The sequence below is a fragment of the Ceratotherium simum genome, chromosome 13 (assembly GCF_057802395.1).
Source record: "Ceratotherium simum simum isolate JZ-2026a chromosome 13, ASM5780239v1, whole genome shotgun sequence".
NCBI classification, from domain to species: domain Eukaryota; kingdom Metazoa; phylum Chordata; class Mammalia; order Perissodactyla; family Rhinocerotidae; genus Ceratotherium; species Ceratotherium simum.
Genome location: NC_141912.1, coordinates 66,296,918 through 66,318,181, shown reverse-complemented (window position 1 = coordinate 66,318,181; position 21,264 = coordinate 66,296,918). Strand labels below are relative to the sequence as shown.

The window sequence follows — 21,264 nt, the reverse complement described above, 5'->3', positions numbered from 1 at the left end:
GGGGAGTGGATCCTGGAGATCTAAGTGTAAGTTGCTTTGGGTACTCGCTTAGCTCTCTGTCATTAGGAGAGGAAACATATTAAGATTAGCTTTCAATGGTTGCGTTTTACTAGGATGGGAGGAACTCATTGCAGAGTCCTTCAGGTTTCACATTTTCAGAACTCAACCTGTTTTGAAATAACCTAGAGGGTTTTTTATTTGATACAAAGTACAGAACATGGATTGGAGCATAAAATCAATAAAAATAATTTTAAAAATCCAATTGCATCTATACATTAAATGTCCTTAAAGCAACAAATACACATGACAAGTCAATTCTTATGTAATCTCTCTGGCACAGCCTGGCTTTTCAAATCCCACCCACCTTTTGTAACATACTTTATGTTGAACACAGTAGAGTTTTGTATTAAGAAAAAATATTTCAGAACTTAATAGACATGTGGATGAATAGGAAAAGAGAAAATAATTATTCCCAGAGTCTCACCTGCAGGGAAAAGAACTTAGCAACATAGTAATTCAAATAATCAGAGGGAGGACTCAGAATCATTTTGTCAAAGGTTTTCCACCAACCTGATGGCCCGAATGACAGTTTTGAGCGGTGGAGTAAGGTCTTCCACTGACACATCACACTGGCATCCTTTTTCATCGTAGACATCGTCAGTGCCAAGGACCATGTCAGCTGCAAGAGAAAACTGCATTAAATACCACCACTACCAGCAATTTAAAACATGTGTTGCATTTGTCTCAACAAGACTAGAGGGGACTCACAGACTAAACTCATACATCAAGATACATTTTCCCCAATATTGTTCTTTCTTCTTTTTCTACAGGCTCATCAATTTTATGTGATTTGACATGAATACCTTTCTGAGCTTCCCATGGGGAAGATGAGGCTGCTGACACATTGTCTTTCCAGTGGTGAGGAAGGATTTGTGTTGGTCCACCCATGCTCTTCTGCCGAGTTCTTTTGAAATGAACAGCCAGCATTTAAATAACAGCTGTTTGGAGTCAGGGAAACAGTCTTTGGACACTGAACTGACTGAAACCTGTAACGCTGACCCCATTAGCCCTGTGCCCTGAACAAGTGGGTGAGCAGTCAGACCCGAGAACACTGACCTCTCTTCAGTCACAGGCAGCCCAGGAGGGCGCTTGCGTGCGATAACACTGCCAAAGCTGAGAGAGTTTCAGATCGGATAATAATTGGAGTTTATGCTCATAAACTGAACAAATTAACTCTTGGGTTAATTGCAAAGTTTGGAAAAGGGGATTACAGCAAATACCAAATTAGGGAGAATTTATAAAATTAATAAGGAAGAAGCTCCTATCATTGCAGCTTTGTTTTCAGCAACAAAATATTGAAAATAAGTTAAAATTCCTGGAGTAGGGGATGGGTTAAATAAACATTGGTAGGTTTGTATAAAGGAATATTAGAAAACTGTTAAAAATGACTTTGAAGACTAGTGACTGGAAAACTGGCACAATATATTATTAAAGAAAAAATCTATATATCTATCTGGGATTAAGAATGATTTTATTCTTTTTGCATGGCTATATTTTCTAAAATTTCTACATGAACATGTATTACCTTGGTAATAAAGTAAATAAAGTAATACAAATGCACTCATGAGAGATGAGTGCACCATGAAGGACTAATACTGCTTTCTGTTGCCTTTGCTCTGCCCAGTGTTCACCTGCTAAGTCATGAAAGGGAGAGAGTTTGCCATGGGCTTCCCTGGTTGGGGTCAAAATCCTGAAAGGCTACTGGAGGTGCATTCACTGGAGTAGTGCTTACATTTGGAATGCAGTTATTGCGACGTTTACTTAAACTAGCGTTTACTGCATGTTGACTCGGTTTATCGTGTGCTGGGAGTGGAGGCGGTGGTAGAGGAAGAGGTGATGGGTCAACACAGCTCTTCTTCACCGTCCCTCTGGCCTGCTTTCCCTCAAACCCAGTAAGACAGAACTACCACCTTACGGTAATGATAACAATAGCAACCACTCATTGAAATTTATGCCAGGGACTTAGGTGAAGCTTCTGCATATATTAGTTTTCTTACTTATAGCAACTCTACAAGCTGGTGATGATATGATGTCTAGTTTTTAGACACAGAATTTGCAGCTCAGAGAACGTAAGTACACTGTCTGGGGCCCAAAGGTGGTAAGCGGCGCTAGTAAGTTGCAGAGCATGTTACTAAAATCCGGTTCCCTGAGGCACCAAAGGCCTTGTCCTTTTCATTGCATTACCCAGTGTCAGAGTGCATTCAGGGGGTTAAATCGCGGCATGCCGAGTGTCTGGAGAGGGCAGGGGAAGAGCTCACCACACGTGCTGCCTGATGGGTGCAGCCTGTCCCTGCCAGGGACATTCAACATCTCTCCAGAGACGTCTGCCACAGTTTAAAGGAGAGGACGCCAATTAACTCGCTGTTTGGTGGTTGGTTCTGACTCAGTGTTGACCTTGAGGGAAGCTGGTCCCTTTTCGTGACTGACCACCCACATAACACAGCCCTTTCAGAGCACAGACCTCACGCCCAAGAGTAGATAACATTCTTCCAGGAGCTGTTCACGATTCCTTCCTCTGATTTGATCACAACTTGCTCTTAGTTGGTGTAGCATGTTGAATAGTGTTGCTCCCAAATTCATGTCCACCCAGAACATCAAAATATGACCTTATTTGGAATAAAGGTCTTTGCAGATGTAATTAAGGTAAGATCTCGAGCTGAGATCATACTGAATTACAGTGGGCCCTGTATCCAACAAAAGTGTCCTTAAAAGACAGAAAAAGAGAAGACACAGGAACACAGAGAAGATGGAAGCAGAAACTGGAGTGATGTGTCTACAAGCCAAGAACACCAAGAATTGCTGGCAACCGCTAGACGCTGAGAGGCGTGGGATGGTTTCTCCCTCAGAGCCTCCAGAAGGAACCAACCCAGCGATGCCCTGATTTCCAACTTCTGGCCTCTTGAACTGTGAGAGAATGAATTTCTACTGTTTCAAGCCACCCAGTTTGTGGTACTTTGTTGTGGCATCCCTAAGAAACTAATACAACTGGAAAAACTTCATGATTTCCAGTTCTTCACTCAGGGACAAGAACAATGATGATAATAATAGTAATAAGTGCTTTTTAGGGAAATCTAATTATGTGCCAAGAACTTTAATTAATTGCTACAAACCCCATGAGTTATGTATTATTATTACCCCCTATTTTACAGATTATGAAAGTGAGGCACAGAAAGCTAAGAAACTTGCCCAAGGACACACAGAGAGTAAGTGACAGAACCACAATTTAAACCCAGGCAGTTGGGTTCTGGAGCTGCACTATTTAACTCTGACTCTTTCCAGATTTTCCTCTCTTGCACCTCTTGTTGGCATCTGAATTCCCTTCTCCTGCTTTACATTTTCCTTACCATGGCTGTGTGCACCTGGCTGTGTTGGTTTTAAGTGAAGGGACCCCCAACGTTGAGAAAGAATCACATTCAGAGCAGTGTGGTTACTATGGACATGTGCTGAGCCAGTTCATACCCCAAAGGAGACCTGGAAATACACATACTCTGGAACCATGAGGAGGGCGTGTGTGGGGTGGGAGAAGGGGGGCTTACATACAAAGCCAAGGCCACCAGCTGCCATTACGGACCCCCGTGAGATATCCAGATGTTAGGCCCCAAAAGGAAATATCGAGTAATGCACTTTATTAGGATTCCCAGTACAGAATTCACAAGAGTATTTTATGCTGTCCTTTGCGACAGAGGCATGTGACTGCTTTCTCTCATCTGAATTCTAGGGAGAGGCACTTCTGACACGTCTCATCTTATACCTCAGAAAACCGGGAGCACTGGAGAGGCTGCAGGAAGGCAAACCCTGCAATGCCTATATCAGTGACATACCTACTTGAAAATACAGTATAAGCAACCATAACACAATGATGCAGGTCCAAACAATTAAACAGTATAAAATACAGGGTTGGGGCTGGCCCAGTGGTGTAGTGGTTAAGTTCACGTGCTCTGCTTCCGTGGGCCAGGGTTCACAGGTTCGGATCCTGGGCACGGATGTACACACTACTCATCAAGCCATGCTGTGGCGGTGTCCCACATACAAAATAGAGGAAGACGGGCGCTGATGTTAGCTCAGGGCCAATCTTCCTCAGCAAAAAAAGAAAAAAAAATACAGGGTCCTTTTATTATGAGGTTTATGGAAAACTTCTTCAGCAGGTGTGCACTGTCACAATAAGCACAAAAATAAAGACAGTGAAACTATAATGTTTGCATTGACTGTAGTGGAACCAGGAATGTCCCAAATGATTACAAGACAGTTTCCCCCCAGCCTCCCCTGTCCTGCACCCTAGGAAGAGCTTCCGTCTCCTCATCCTGTTTCAGAACAGGGCTGGGCAGAGGATGGGAGTCAGCCACCAGTGGTGTTATATCCAAATGCATCTTATTGTGGAATTTTATTATACCACTTGTATCTTGATTGTTCAAGGCATAAACTAAATTCTCAATACTTTAAAAATTTTTTTTGTAGGTTTAGTCAGAGCAAATGAATAAAAAATACATATTTTCTGGTATGTGTTGAAGCAAGGGCTGAGTTAGAGAATTTTTCTCCTTATTTCAAAGCCACAAAAATAGGGAAAATGTCATCTTTCTGCTTCGTTAGTATCTTGAGATGTCAATATTCTTTCTAGTGAGATTAATAGCACATTAAATGTCTTTCTCATGATTCCTAGAGGCTTAAAACCCTCTGTGAACTCTAAGGCACCTGGGTGGAGCTAAATTTTCAGCCAACGCTGGCTCTTTGCTCTCCAACCACACATCTGGCTCTCTGCCCTGGCATCTGGGAAATGTGGGTTATGGGAACATAAGCTTATATGAGCACTGATCTGCACAAAACCTCGTCACAAAGGGTAAGATGCCAATGGCGTGAGGTGCTGCCCAAAGTCCTGCCCTGTGGGCAATCTTCCCAGGGATGGCGGGCCCACCCCATGCACGAGCTGGGCTTGGAGATAAAGAAGCTTGAGATACAGCTCTTTGTCTCCAACAGCCCTCTTCTGTTGCCTGTTAATCACCAGCATGCAAAATTTACTTTCCAATTCTTTGTTCCACACATTTTGGAAAATCTATTTCATAGTTTTTGGAAAGGACCACTTGGACCTTAGAAAATAAAGAGAGAGGAGGTAAAGAGAACATTCTGGAAACTTCTGCCACATCCAAAGACTGTTTTTCTGTTCCCACTATGGAATTTTGCTATCAAGATGCAGATATTTATGAAAAGAGGGTAGGGCATTTCTAGCTCTTTCAGGTTTCTTTTTACATTTCTTTCTCCGTGCTCCCCGGGTACCACCAGTACATTTTGCGCAGGAACAATCTGAGACAATGTAGGTGCTTCACAAGACAGTCATATAAAACAGAAATTTTTTTTTTTTTTAAATCCCGTGATAATTGGTGATGTAGGAACAAGTTTTCATCATCTCTTTATTCAACTTAAAGGTCTCAGCTTATGAATCCAGTAATTCTCCTCTCTCCTCTGCCATCTGAAACCCACTCTTCTCAGCCCTGGCTGAAAGGTTCTCTTTGAAAGCAATCACTACTGTTTTTATACAAGTTCATAGGCCAAAACGAAATCAAAGTGTCAAATCCTAGTAGAAAACACTTGTTTTGTCTGTGCAGGAATGATAACATCCTGATGTTTGGCTTGACAAAAGGAATTATAAAGGAGACAGCTGGCAGCTTTGATCATGAAGACAGAAAATGTTACTACTTGAAATAACTAAATTACAATGCAAAGAAAAATGCTTGATTAGAGAAAAACAGAAAGATATAAAAAGGCTTAATATTTATAACATATAGGAAGCTTATTTGAATGGATCACCGTCAAAAGGTAAATGTACAAATAAATCAGTCAGGAGAGACCGCTAGTAGCAAAAAGTGACAGAAAACTATTCAACCTTATTAGAGATAAAAAAATATAAACTAAAATTATGCGAAAGTATGGACTTATTTAATTAGCAAAAGAATAGTAACTAATACTAACAAAATTGAGGTGAATCTGGTACACTTTGACGTTGTTAGTGACAATGCAAATTGGAACCAAATTTTATGACAATAAAAAAATTTAGGGCCAGCCCAATGGCGTAGTGGTTAAGTTTGTGTGCTCTGCTTTGGTGGCCTGGGGTTCTCAGGTTCGGATCCTGGGCGCTCACTGATGCACCGCTCATCAAGCCATGCTGTGGCAGCGTCCCATATAAAGTAGAGGAAGATGGGCACGGATGTTAGCCCAGGGCCAATCTTCCTCAGCAAAAAGAGGATTAGCAACAGATGTTAGCTCAGGGCTGATCTTCCTCACAAAAAATAAAATTTAAGAAACTTTATGATCAGTATAATTATAATTTTACACCAGAGAAGTTTACTTTGGAAAATAATTTCAAAAAGAAAATAAAGACAGTTTAATGTAATAATGTTTATTGCATGCTTGCCTACTATAGAGAAATAGTTATATAAATTTCAATGTCCCAAAGTAGGAAACTGTAAATTATAGTAAATGATGGTATTTGACCATGATGTAATATTACACAGCTACAAAAAAGATAATTATGAGTAGTATATAATAATACGAAGGTATTTTTAAATGTTCAATAAAATTAAAATATGAAACTAAACACTCATGTTGATTATAACTATGTACAATGATATAAAAAAAGAAAATGTAAAAATGAAATTAGTTATACTACAGCACGAGATTATAAATGATTTGTATTACTTTTAAAATTTCTTAAGGAATTTAAAGATTTTTCTCACCACAAAAATAATATTTGTTTTCTTAAATACAGTATTTGACAAATAGAAAAACAGTTAGAATGAAGAAAAAAGTCTCCCCAAGTTCCAGAATTTAAAGAAAACCACTATCGTAACGTTTCTTATGGTAAAAGTGTGAGGGTTAGAAGTTTACAATACATTTTAATTTTAGGAATTTAAAAGAAGCCTGTAATGATTCTATTCCATTATGCTATGGAAAACACACATTAAAATGGCCACTATTAGTGGTGGTAATACTAATTTATTACATCCTGTTATGAATTCTAATTTATTTTCCAAGGGTTCCTTCCTTCTGCTGTTGGTTGTATTTCAATAACCTTTCCCCCACTATCATTTCCCAACACCTTAAATATCATCCTAAAATTCGAGGGTCCACTTTAGCCAGGTGCTGGTCCAAAGGCAATTCCTTTAATCCAGCTAGAGTCCAGAACAGCTCCTGGGCCGCGATGGAGCAGCACAATTTAATTTCACTAGGTCCTTGGCCAGGCCCTTTTGTTCTGTTCTGTGCTGGATGCTGCCAGGTCTCCAAGAGACTTACTGGGTCCTCAAGGCATTAGTAAGGAACCCAGAAAAATACTCCAGGTAACATATTTCTTGTTCTAGACCTTTTTCTTTTCAAATACTTACTTTCACCTTATTTTTCTCTCATTATAATGAGACATATATAGTAATACATGCTTACTGTAGAAACTTTGAAACTTTGAATTTTAAATTAAGTCATCAAGAATGAGAAAAATGTGTTTATATTTCTAACATGCTGAGGCAAATCCTACTAAATTTTGGCCTATTCCCTTCGAGTCTCTTTTCCTCTGTATCAACTGATGTTTAGTGTCAAAGTCAATTTGTCCTTGCAGATTGCAAGTTGAGCATCTCTGGTTGCCATGTGAGGGATCTTTATTCTGATAGCTCTGAAGCACCCATTCAGCCTCATCTTGTCATTGCCTCTCCATCCCTTGCTCTAGCTGCACCAGACTAGCAACAGCTGCTCGAGGTGCTGCTTAAGCATCATCACCTTTGGGTACTCTCCCATGGGGTGCTGTCTACACACCCCCAGCTTCTCTCCTGTCCCTTTTTTTTTGTTTTTGGCTGGCAATCTCTGGGTGCTGAATTTGCAGTGGACAGATTATAATATGCATAGGGCACCACAAAAACAAGGGGCACCAGAAAATGGAGAGGACATCGGAATGCTTAGAACAAAACGTTTAAATTTCAGCATGCAAATAAGTTTTGCACTATTTTAAAAAGTAGAATTTTATTTTACAGTTTAGCAATTAGTGTTATTTTGGGTTATCCAAAGCACAGAGGATGAGGTGTGGAGGGCAGCATGACAGAGTTGAGAGCTTCAGATCCAGCTCTGCAATTACAAGCCCTTCAAGAGTCTGCCACCTCCATGAAGGTGGAGAAGGACTCAGCCCTTCTGCTGTCTGTGGACACATGTCTCTTACAACTGTTATTATTCAGCTTGTTTACAAGCCCCTTTCCTTACTGGACAGTGAGCTCTGCGAGGGCAGAGACCGTGTCTTTTCATCTATGTACCTTCCTCCGGTAGAACACTGCTGGTGCAAAGAAGACAGTGCACACGTGCTTCCCGAGTCATGAAGCACTTCCCCTGGCACCAGGACAGCAGTTCCTTTAACTTCAATAATGCCTGGATTTAGGATTTTTAAAATACATGAACTCAGTGATTGGGTAGACAGTCCTTCACTGTGTTCTTGTTCACTTGGTGAATCACCTCCTGGAAGTTGAGGGACGAGGGTCTTCACTGGAGAAGCTGTCAGCTGAGAGGTCATGATGGCCCCGTTCTCAACTTTGTGCTTAGAGATGGCAGAATTCAGGGCCTGTGCCTTGAGCACTTTGTGATGTGGAGGTGAGGGCCCTTAAGTTTATTGTTAGCTGTAATTTATTCAGGTTGTATGGGAGGTTGTTTACAAATATGAACTGTAATTTAAAATATAATACTGCCAGATTAGAAACATGATGCTCATTTTACAGCTGAAGAAACCGCAGCTTGGCAAGGTTAAATGGCCTGCCCAAGATTCAGGGTTATTAAGGACAGAGAAATCCTTGTAAAATCGAGATCACATCTTACTGCTCACAACTCTCCAGTGGCTCGTCATTTTTTCCACAGTAAAGCCCAAGTCTTTACAAGACCTACAAGGCTCTGTATGTCTGTTCCTTCTGCCACTTTCTGTCACTCTTTTCCCTCCATGCCCCCCTTCTCTGCCTCCGGGTCTCCCAGTTGCTCCCTGAAGGGGCCAGGCACCTCTATCCTTAGGGCTCCCTTCAGGGACTGTTCCTCTCCAGGAAGCCTCGAGGCTCCTTCGCTGCTTCAGATCTCTGTTCAACAGCACTTCTCTGAGGGAACCACCTGGATCACTCTATTTAAGGTTACACACCCCCGCCCCCGCATCAATCTTATCTCCTTACTCTGCTCTCCTTTTACTTTTTTCCGCAGTACTTGTCACCTTGTAACATACTGAACAACTGACTTGTTTGTGTTCATTGCTTATCTTCCCTACTAGAATGTAAGCTCCACAAAGACCAGGATCTTGTTCTCTGATGTATCTCAAGCACCTAGAACAGTGTGCTAATCTTTATTGAGGGAACCAATCAGAGTGAGAGTGACACCTCTCTACTGTCTCCATCTTATTGATTATGTGGCGGAGGGGAAAATTTCCCTCCTTCCCCTCTTGGTTCTTATGGCTAGTCAAATAATTAAGATGAAATAAGGTAGATTAACAGGAGAAAATCGAATTTAATACATGTACATGGGGAACTCACATAGCATGAAAAATTCTAAAGACAGTCAGGTAAAATGAGACATAAGCATCATCCTAAACTAAGGAGAAGGAGGTAGAGGTCTGGGACTTCAAAGGGAGGGAAAGCAATTCACAGGAAGATGAAAAGAGTTCATGTTCAGGAAACAAATATTTGCTGGGCTATGCCAACACACCGGGCCACAGTAGGGACCTCCATCACAGGCCTTGGTGGTTCCTCCCTGTCCACCACACCTATCCACATTTCACTTTTGCTGTCTGTGGCGACAGTTCTTCCCAGAGGAGGCCCCCATCTTTAAATTATTTTACGCAGTTTAGGGGAAGTTCAAAGTTTTATCCTGAGTCATCTGGGCCTTGAATGTTTTCAGCTAGAAATAGTCTGCATGCCAGAGCAGTACATCTTGGGGAGACTCACTCCGAATCCCTACAGTTACAAGGTGTAACTCACTAGCTAACCTCTGGGTTTTGGCCTTATTGTTTTTTCTTGTACTGTGGCTTTTTTTTTTTTTTTTTGATGATCTTTCATGACTAGGTATGATTCGAGATCCTACTAAGAAAAAATATTGAATTTTTCCTTGTAATGTTTAATTTTTATAGGATTTTAAAATAGGATTTTCCCCCAGTGGCCCATAAAAATATTTCAGAGGCAAAAGAAGTTTAAAGTAAAAGAATGAATAACTTATATAGTAGAACTCAGGAAATAGTTGTTGAATAAATATTGTATGCTGCACTTTTATTTTTAGGTTGAAATGCAAACCTGTAGGTCCACTTTAAATTATTGGGTTTATAAGTTTATAATTAGTAAATGATAGCAGAATTTTAATGTCAGTACAAAAAGCAAGAGGAATCTCTCTAGCTATCTATATCATTCATATTAATATAATAAAGAAGGAAATTCAGACTTACTTTTCTCTTCAAAAACAATGTAGCATGAGTGGAAAGGTAAATATATTACAGGGGGACACAGTGTGACTTCCTGGCCCACTTCTGGATATTTCACTTCCTTGTGCTTTTCCAAATGTGACCTTTACCCCAGTACCTCATATTGCTAGCACCTGAGGGACAAATTGTGAAATTTAAGTCATGTGACCATTGCTTACTCAATTCTGAATCTTAGGAGATTTGGAGTAAGTGGATTATAAGTGAGTTCTTATTAAGAATGAGGAAATCATCTCATTGAATTCCCATAAAAATAAAAGATAATGCTACAAGGAAATTTTTGATGCATCTGTGAACATATCCCATTAAATTTTTTCTAGGCTGTAGAATTAAAATTATACAATATATTTGAAATATTATTTTGTTCAGTATTTGAAAATAATTCTGAATAATAGAAAAAAACATTGAAAAAAGTCTAAGTATTCATATCTGCAACATATATTTGTTTTAGAATAAAATATTCTGGAGTTTTTTAGTTTTAAAAGTTTTAGTTTTTAAAACAATATTTTAGTTAAAGAGCTAATTTTAATATTTTGAACAGGTAATGGCATTTTCCTGTGTATTTTTACCAAAGTAGATGCAATTTATATGGCAAATGCTGCTAGCACAATTGAGGACTACAGATTGGTAGAGATTGCATAACTTGGCTGTGCTTGCTGTTTATTTTATTTTATTTTTTTTGTCTTATGACATTCTTGACATAGAACAGAAAATTTGGGACCCAGAATAAGTAGTACTAGTACCTAAAACAGAAATGAAGAGATACATTCAAATACACTATCAGAGGAAGTACAGCTTACCTTTTTTCTCTAAAAAGAGTTAGATTTAGAATTTCCTGTGACTACCACGTTCTGAAACAATGGCCCTATATATCTTTATGATTCTCTCAGTTCTGAGGAAGACCTTCACAGTAAGGAGAAAACATGATAAGCCCTTGACTGGACTTGACTACTCTGTTGTGGGCAAGGCCTAGCAGAGGTTTTGAAACTTTTTTGATTTCCATCCATAATAATAAATATATTTAATATTGTGATACAGCACACACACACACACACAATTAAGACAGATGTTCCCTTCTGGGTTAAGATGGTAGATTGAACATACACATCTAATCTTGATCCTTCTAAAAAACCCACTAAAACTATAGTGATGATATACTTTTTAAAAAGACATAAACCTATCAAAGGATAGAGCAGAAGCAGAGGCAGCAACAACATAATTTTGGAAGTGGGAAAGCAGATGGACAAGTTGGAAACTGATGAGGTGACACCAGAGAGAAAACCCTATGCCGACACTGGGAAAAGCTGAGAAACGACAAAATTTACACTTCAGAAAACTCAAAAGGCTCAGGAATTGGCAGCACTATGTACCCCTGGGGATAACAAAGACAAGGAAGGCTGCCTGCAATCTGCCCCCTACCCTTGGGCATAGGCTCTTCCTTTTCCAGCAGCAGACTGACTGGAAGTCTTTGGGTGAGGGGTCACCAGGCAGAGTTGAAGGATGAGAATTGTACCAAGAACCAGGGTATTCAGTGACCATAGGCAGCCTGGACTTTGAGGACCCATGGGCACCCCACCACCATTATACCAATGGCAGTGGGACCTTTACCCTCCAGATAGGAGTTTGGATAAGTATTCTCTGGGGAATCTGACCAGCCCAAGAAAAAAGAGCTAAAGATACTAACATCAGAAATTCCCCAAGAAATGGCTGATCCAGATCAACCCACGGTGAAGATCAAAGCTGATCAGCCCCAACCACACACTCAGAAATTCCAGTCATCCCTTTCTTCCACACTTCATTGCAAGGAGGCATCCAGGGTTCATTAAATATCTGAGGATATCTTCCAGTACAGAGATAGAGACCAAAGTCAGCTAGAAAGAAACAGAAACTAAGGAAATAAAATTTATCTTCACAGAGATATGGCAAGATCCGTGAAACAAAAATGGAAGCTAAAATAAAGCAACCTTTAGTAAGCGACCACAAAGAACCTTAGAAATGATACAGAAAGAAAAATCTCAATAAGAGGTTTGGACAGTAAAGTTGGCCAAAACTCGTAGAAAATAGAGCAAAAGACAAAGAGGTGGAAAATGGGAGAGGAAAGATAAGAAAATCAGAAGGTCAGTCCACAAGTCCAACCTCCAAATAACGGATTTCCATAAGAGACAACAGAGAAAATGAAAGGAGAAGAGCATTAAAAAAATCGCAAAATATTCCAGAACAGAAGGTCATGAATTACCACTTTTGAAATGACTCCTTGAGTATCCACTAGAGTGGATAAAAATACACCCATACCAAGGAATAGCATTATGAAAATTCCGAACACTAGGGACCAAAGTGGATTCTACGAGCTTCTAAGAATAAAACAATAGCAACAACATACCACCATTCACACAAAATCAGAATGGCTTTGGACCTCACAATACTGAGCACAAGGACACGAGGGTGCGAAGCTTGCAACACTCCAAAGGGACATTATTTCCAGCCTAAAATTCTATACCAAGCCAAACTATCAAGCAGCATGAGGATGGAAAAAAGCCATTTTGAAACATGCAAGGTCTAAAAACATTTGCTTTCCTTGTACTCTTTCTCAGGAATGTACTGGAAGATGTACCTCATCAAAATGGGAAAGTAAACCAAGATCAAGGAAGACGCAGGCACAGGAGACACGAGAGGGTCACATGATCATGGTGAAGGATGGCAGAGCACCAGGTGGGGAGGGTAATGGGCTCAGGTGGCACTAGTGTGACCAAGGGACGGGCACATTGAAAGCTGCCGGCATCGTGCCTTCCGTTATCATACCATCTTTTTACCTGAAAAACTATTGGAGTTTTACTTTCTGAAATAAGAAAGTAAATCAAGAAAGACAAAAGCATGAGACCCTGTAACTGGGAATCCAACGTAGAAGAAAATCAAAAGTTCAAAGGAAACAGCTGTGCAGCAGGTGAGCGAGCAGCCAGCACAGCTGAAAGAAGGGTGGATTTCCAGGACATTTCTCCAAGAAAAATCACTTGAAACTGATCAGTTACCTGACAAAAAAGTTTTCACAGTGAAAAAAATATGAAAATTTGTAAATATCAAAGAAACAGCCATAAAATAAAAATGGCAGCTCTGGAAAGGAGGCCTGGGGGTGGAATGGGTGAGCTGAGGCAGGACCCATGTATTCTGTTATAAAGGGCTTATTTATTTGACTTTTTATTTATTTTAATTACTTCAAATTAAACTTTCAATTTGTAAACTGTAATCATAAATTCAAATTGTAATAGTAGGTTCACATTCATTGTGGGAAACAATCCTGAGATCCTGTGTACCCTTTATTCAGGTTCCCCAATGGTAACATCTTGCAAAGTGTACAGTACAAGATCACAGCCAGGCTATCAGCATGGACACAGTGGAGACGCAGAGCATTTCCATCACCACAAGAAGCTCTCATGTTGTCCCTTTAGAGCCACACCCCCTGCATCCCCCACCCATGACTCCTGGCAGCCACTAATCTGATCTCCATTTCTATAATTTCGTCATTTTGAGAATGTTATATAAATGAAATCATATAGTATGTAACCTTTTGAGACTGGCTTTTTTTCACTCAGCATAATTCCCTCAAGATTCATCCAAGTTGTTGTGCATATCAATAGTTTATTCACCTTTATTGCTGAATAGCATTGCATGGTATGTATGTACCACAGTTTTCTTAACCTTTCACCTGTTGAAGGACATCTGGCTTGTTTCCAGCTTGGGGTTATTATGAATAAAGCTACCATGAACATTTGTGTGCAAGTTTTATATGAATATAAATTTCATTCCTCTGGAATAAATGCTCAAGAATACAATTGCTTGGTCAGATAGTAACTGCATTGTTTATAAGAAGCATTGAACTGTTTTCCAGAGAGGCTGTACCTTCTACATTCCCATCAGCAATGTCTGAGTGATCCAGCATCTCTGAATCCTCCCCAGCATTTTGTGTTGTCACTATTTTTTATTTTAGTCATTGAGAGGTGTGTAGTGATATCTCCTAGTTTTAATTGGCATTTCTCTAATGACTAGTGATATAAAGCATCTTTTCATGCACTTATTTGCCATCTCTCTACCCTCTTTGGTGAAACATCTGTTTGTGTCTTTTGCCCATTTTCTAACTCAATTGTTTGTTTTTTTTTTTAACTGTTTTGAGAGTTCTATATGTATTCTAGATACTAGTCTTTGGTTGGATGTGTGGTTTGCAAACACACAAACCTTTGTCTCAGTCTGTAGCTTTTCTTTTCATCCTCTTAATAGGGTAGTTTGCAAAGCAAAAGTTTTAAATGTTGATGAAGTCCACTTTATCAATTTTCCTTTTATGGATTTTGCTTTTTACTTAGTTCTAGATCCCAAAGATTTTCTCTTGTGTTTTTTCTAAAAGTTTTATAGCTTTATGCTGTACATTTAAATCCATGATTCATTTTGTGTTAATCTTTATTATTTGACTTTTAAAACCAAGCATACGTATTACTTTGGTAAAATAAAAATTCTTTTAAAAAAATCTAAAATGCTCATGAAACAATACTGGCTCTTACTACCTGTGACACATTCTATTTCCTATTCTGTCCACTCATCTTACCCCACCCCTTCTCATCTCAGCCCATAACTTCCCATTTCACCTTGTTTCACTTCATTAAAAAATGATAATAATAACATATTAATGTGATTTCATGACATTCTGTATAGTCTGTATAAAGACTGTATAGACACAGTATTTTCTGCCTGGTGCACAGCCCTTATTTTTACTTCTCTTCAATATTTCTTCTTTTCTAACTTCTCCATCATCAATTTTATCTCAAATGTTTAAAAAAGTCACCCACAGCTCTTTGACATGAACGATAAACTCTTTCTTGTCCCAAAATATCTTATCTGCTCCCTTTTCACGTGCTTCCCTACCAGGCAGCACACACAAATGCATGTGGTCTGCAACCCACTTACCGTAGGACCCTAATGTGTAAGAGAGAGCACCGGCTGTTCAATGCCAGCTAAAATGCTTAAAAGTCTGGGAAAATGAGAAAACTGGGAAAACTTTCATCACTTTCCTTGTGGAGTTCTGTACCTTTCTACAGTCATCTCAGAAATAGAATACCATCTCCCTGTTATTCACAAAACTACATTCTTGGTAACTTCCTAAAACATTACTTATCTCAACTTTCAGTACAAACTCTTAGCACATGGTCAGTTATTCTAAGGCAGGTGAAACATACTATGCATAGTGCCTGCCAGCTAGGAAACTTGGTTGCTGGGGGATTCAATGAAAATAGTAATCTCACCGTGTTTACCAAACGCACTAACAAGCATGCTTGTGATTTGGTAAACCTAATTTTTATTGTTTTTTTCTCAGCCTTGTTAATTAACAACATTCAGAAATACTAATTCACACTAATGAGGGATCTATTATGTAAGACACTACTGCACTTGAGTATTCTCTCTTTAAGATCAAAGATTCCACTTACACTGATTGAGTAGATAATTCATGCATTATCAGCATCTTAATTTATGTTAATTATGACGTGAATTTCTCTAAGATTCTCTATTAACTTTCTTTACCGGCTAGCAGAAATGCTGGCAAAATTTCATGGAATAGTTCCTAACAATTAAAAAGAATCTTTCTCTTTTGAGGGATGATATGAAGCACTAGAGATTCTTCAAAAACAATGAATACAGTCTTTACGGCTAAAATTGCTGATCACACTGTAATAATGGCTAAGTAACTGTCCATAAGGTAAAAAGGAAAAAATGTAAAAAAAATTATTTCTTCTTTTTAATTGCATATGTTACTAAATTCATTATATTTATTCAAGTGGGAACACTGGAGAGTGTTTTTTTGTTTTTTTTTTTTTTTTATAATTTTTATTTATTTTCCCCCAAAGCCCCAGTAGGTAGTTGTACATCATAGTTTCACATCCTTCTAGTTGCTGTATGTGGGACGCGGCCTCAGCATGGCCGGAGAAGCAGTGTGTCGGTGCGCGCCCGGGATCCGAACCCGGGCCGCCAGCAGCGGAGTGCGCGCACCTAACCGCTAAGCCACGGGGCCGGCCCTGGAGAGTGTTTTTATGTGTTCTTTTAAAATGATTGCAACTATAAAGCAATATAAGCAATAAATGACTTTATTGTCTTCTTAAAAGTCACTCAAATACCCACCTTATTGAATACCTCAACATTCAGTGATTCAGCAATAAACACATTTAATAATATCACACTCTATGCTTCAGTGATGCATCTCATTTGTTTGGGGTCTTTTTATAATCCTAAAGCAATTTTCACCAATAAGCTTTAATGAATTTAAAGTTAATGAATAAGTTAATGAATAACTAAATATTAAATTGGTTATTTGTTCATATCCATTCATTATTCATTTATTTACAATAAATATTTTCTAAGCAACTATTATATGCCACACACTGTCCTGTCATAGAGTAAACAATGCCTCTCTTCCAGAACAAATGAACCATTTCTGTCATCTTAATAAAGGCAATGATCCCTGATAAATAGCAATAGTATGAGATGTAATAAAGATAACTTTATTCTTTCCATGATTACATAAATTATTCACTAGAAGGACTTCTAAAATTCAGTCTAAGGAATAAAGTTTGTATGAACACACAACTTTTAAACTTCCATGTACCACAGATAGGAATTGCCATCAAGTATTGGAAGAAGGGAAGATGAAAACATGCAAATTAATCAAGCCTAGGACTTTACCTCATTAAAATTAATGCAAAAATTAGTATTAATGAATTAATAAATAATAACGATACATTCAATTTATTGTGCACCTATTCTGTGCTGGGCATTGTGCAAGGATCTTACACGTTATACCTCATTATTACTCAGGCAGCCCTATTGAGTAGGTATTATTCCTGCTTCTTGAGAGAGAGAGAGAGCAACCATGCAGGATAGGCAAGTCATCTGCTTGATCTCACCCCACCTAAAGGGGGAAGTAGGATTTGAAACAAGTTCCATTTTATTTCAGAATTGTTTTCTAACTACTGTGTTGGGTTAATTCAATTTTCATAAAAAATTCCTTGGGAACTCATCGTAGTCAAGGCACTACGAGTCTTCCCAATTGAAAACAAAGACATAAAATTCTCAGCTTTGTGAAAACATTTTTTTTACTCATTCACAACTCGACTTTTGTAGACTTTTGTAGTTCCACTAGTAAATCATCTAAGCATTTGTAATCAAAGCAAGTTAAATTCATAGTCTAGCAGGACTGCCTTTATTAAAACAAATGTTCCGCTAATCCTAGCAAAGCCCAACTGCACACAGATAATTGGGATGGTCATTGGTCTATGCCTGACAGCACCATCTCAAACAGCCTCCTCAAACAGTAAAATAATTGAACTGGGTCAAGTTAGAAGAGATCAATAGATTGCTCTTGCCATTCTAGACTAAGACAGACAATACTTCATCTTAGGGAGAGACATTCTAAATCAATGACAAAGTGACTTAAAAGAACTTATTTAATCCTATCTCCAAAAGGATGAGATCTATCTTCTTTGAATCATATTCAGAGATATCTATCCTCAGTCAAAGCAGTTATGGTTTACAAGGGCCCAACAAACTGCAGAACCACAAATCTGCATTATTCATTAATCAAACCTGTTGGGGAATTCGAAATCTTGTCAATTTTTTCTCAACTTTCCATTCTTATTAGACTGGCAGTGATACTGCCAGGAAACACCAGTGTGTGAGCCTGGATACCATTTGGACCAGGTGGGCCAGAGATGGCAACGTTTAAGTGTTGTTTTCAAAAAATAATAGGAATTACTGATGCATTACCTTAATTGACACTTGAAGGGATGGGGAAGAAAATTGGCAGTGTATGTAATGATAAAGGGGCATGGCTTGAGCAGATTTGCCATAATAACTGAAAGAGAAGATAAGGAATCATTTGACTAACACTAAACTTATGGCTGATTTATACCAGTTTCATTCACTCATTCATTAGTGATGTGACTCATGTGAAAGAAAACATGCTAAGCAGCATGGTAGAACACAGAGAACTTTGGAATAATATCTAAGTGCAATTTCAAAGCCCAACTCCAGCATATAGACTGAGCTACATGGGCAAGTTATTTACATTTTCTGGGTCTCCATTATCTTATCTGCAAAATGACTATATGGGTATTGAATGAACCAATAGATAAAAGATGCCTAGTCAATGCCTGGCATATATTGGGTGCTAACAATGCAATTTTCCTTCTTAGGCTCTGGAAGTGAAGGAAACCACAGGGAGGAATACAAAATGAATCAGACACTAACACTGTGTTTGTAGAACCAACAGGATATTGCAAGTAATACAGCAAATAAGCTACAAATGACTGGGGCGGTAGCTTGAAGTACTGGCCACAATACTTACAGCTCCTCATCTTCCCATCCTTTGCATTTGGACTGTCCTTGTGATTTCCTCTGACCAACGGGATGCAGTGAATGTTACTCTGTGAGAGTCTGAGCCTCAACAGACCTTGCAGGGTCCACTCCCACCACCATGTGAACCAGCCCAGCCTGCTGGAGGCATAGAGACCACACAGAGCAGAGAAGAGTCAGCCCAGCTGAGCCTCCTTAGGCAGTCAGCCCTGGTAACCCAGCAGCTGATCACAGATGCACGAGTGCGTCCAGCCAAAACCAGAGGAACTGCCCAACAGAACTGCGGGCTAAATAAATGGTTGCCATTTTAAGCCACTAAGTCTGGGGGAAGGGAATAGTTTTGCTGCAACAGACAACTGATACAAACGTAAGAAGACGTGAAATCATGACACTTTTCAACCAAAACACAAAATCCTGAGAACGTAGGTTCAAAACAATTTTGGGAAACATCAATCGATCGCTGACTCTGACAGAACAATGTGGTACCAGTTGCTACTGCATTACATTAATGATAGATGCAAATCTCTCACCAGCGGGAATTAAGGGTTTCATGTGCAAATGAATCTTTGTAACTGGAGGTACAGAGATTGATTTTCCCCAGGCAATATTCTTCTGAGGTTTCCATATTTTTAGAGTCCAGGAACTGTTGTTAAGCATTGTGCATGGCAACAGAGGAAATAGATGGCAAGAGAAGAAAATCTGGGAAAATTTAGACATTGAAAGTGAAATGAAAGGAATTTGGGACAACGTTTCATACTGCAGATAGCTGAAAGCAGAGCCTGGGTGGCAGGCCTTTTCCTGTGTCAGTGTCCACTGCAGAGGAAGCGTCCTGGCCTTCTCTGACCCTCTTTTCCTTCTTTACCAAGTAGAGCACACCATGAAAGCGATTAAATATGGTTTTAAAATTGTGTCATATTGGTTTGTCTTTGTGAAGCAGACAAGTGTGGCTTTGAAGGAAATAATTTGAGATATATGAATGAAAAATCACCATGAAGCTGAAAAATGCTTCTCTTAAATACAAGGTAAATTCTGTAATTTGTGTAATGGCTAACTTTGTGCTTATTTTGTGTGAATTTCATAGGTCACCCACAGGTTATTTCTGATAAGTGTGAAGTCTGTAGAGTGAGGAAGATGCCCCCCAGTGCCAATCAATCCTGTAACTGGGGTGGGCAGGGCGGTCTGACAGACCAATGGTAAGTTCTCTGAGGGGGCAGTCATCATGTCCACGCGCTCTGCCCATGTAGCGTCCAGGAAGATGCTGGCCCTGAGCAGCAGCCCCCGGATACTGGTTGAGTTGAGTTGAAATCCACCAGCCGAGGGCATATCCAAATTCTGTGAATGCTCCACTGTGGAGCACACACGCACACTTCACAATTATACGTGGGACACACTTGACACACTTCTCAGGAAATTAAGAGCTGCAGCTGAGAGTGAAAAGGCAGAGAAAGAGTGGGACTAATGAGAGGTAAGAAGCAGCAGGAAGCGCTTTTCTCTGTGTAAAAGAGAAGTGAAACCAGGGTCAGGACAGAAAACGTGTTCCCAGCATTCCCCAGCCAACCTTTCTCTCCCTTTTTAATTTGGAATTGCCAGGGAGGGTAAGAAGGAATGGTTAAGGAAGAGCCAGAAAAGCAGTTACAGAAACCTGGGTTTGGAAGAAAATTTCTTTGAAGTTTTCTGGAATGACCTCCTTAAGAGCCCAGAAATCCCTGAATGTTGATCATCCAAGTTTGGTTTGAAGGCTTCCAATGATGGGCTCTATTCCACTGGTGTGGGGTCTCTAACTGCTAGACTGTCACAGTATTGAGCTAAAAAATTTCTATTGCACACTTGGTTCTGGTTCTGCCCTTTAAAGTGACCAGGAACATCTATTCAGCCTCTTGAAGCAGTTGAAGATGGGCTGCGCATTGTAAACAAAAGTGCTGGGATAGAGGTTAGAACACTTTGGTTTTGTTCTGACTAGCTGACTTTCTTGCTCCTTCATTTTCTCTTATTTTTTGTCACACGAACCATATGCTCAATATTTTCTTAATATTACTTTTGAAAGACTGCACTAAGAATGGAATATAATAGTCTAGTTGTGATGTGATCAAGATTGAGGGGCAGGACATGATTTTTTCATTTTTTGAAATATAATATATAGGACACTGATCAGCAACAGTTAGACCAGAGGTCACAAACTCGAATGCCTTTAGAGGCAGGCAGGTAAAGGAAACATTCGAAAGGGATGGAAAGCTGGTGGTTGGGGTTCCTGGAAAGATCACAGGGAGCAGTAGAAATCTGCCACTTGAAAGACATACCCAACTTAAGGCATGCATGGTGGCCAGACACTAAGATGGTCCCCATGATATCCACATCCTAGT

At 39.4% G+C, this 21,264-nt stretch overlaps 1 protein-coding gene across 1 annotated transcript in view; it reads right to left on the bottom strand.

Annotated features, from left to right (window-relative positions):
* The window catches only part of KCNQ5 (potassium voltage-gated channel subfamily Q member 5), a 463,497-nt gene that overhangs the window by 24,412 nt on the left and 417,821 nt on the right, over positions 1 to 21,264 (bottom strand). The window contains exon 10 of the mRNA XM_087438809.1: positions 571 to 679. Coding sequence (XP_087294935.1) covers positions 571 to 679 — 109 coding nt within the window. The remainder of the gene's footprint in view (positions 1 to 570; positions 680 to 21,264) is intronic.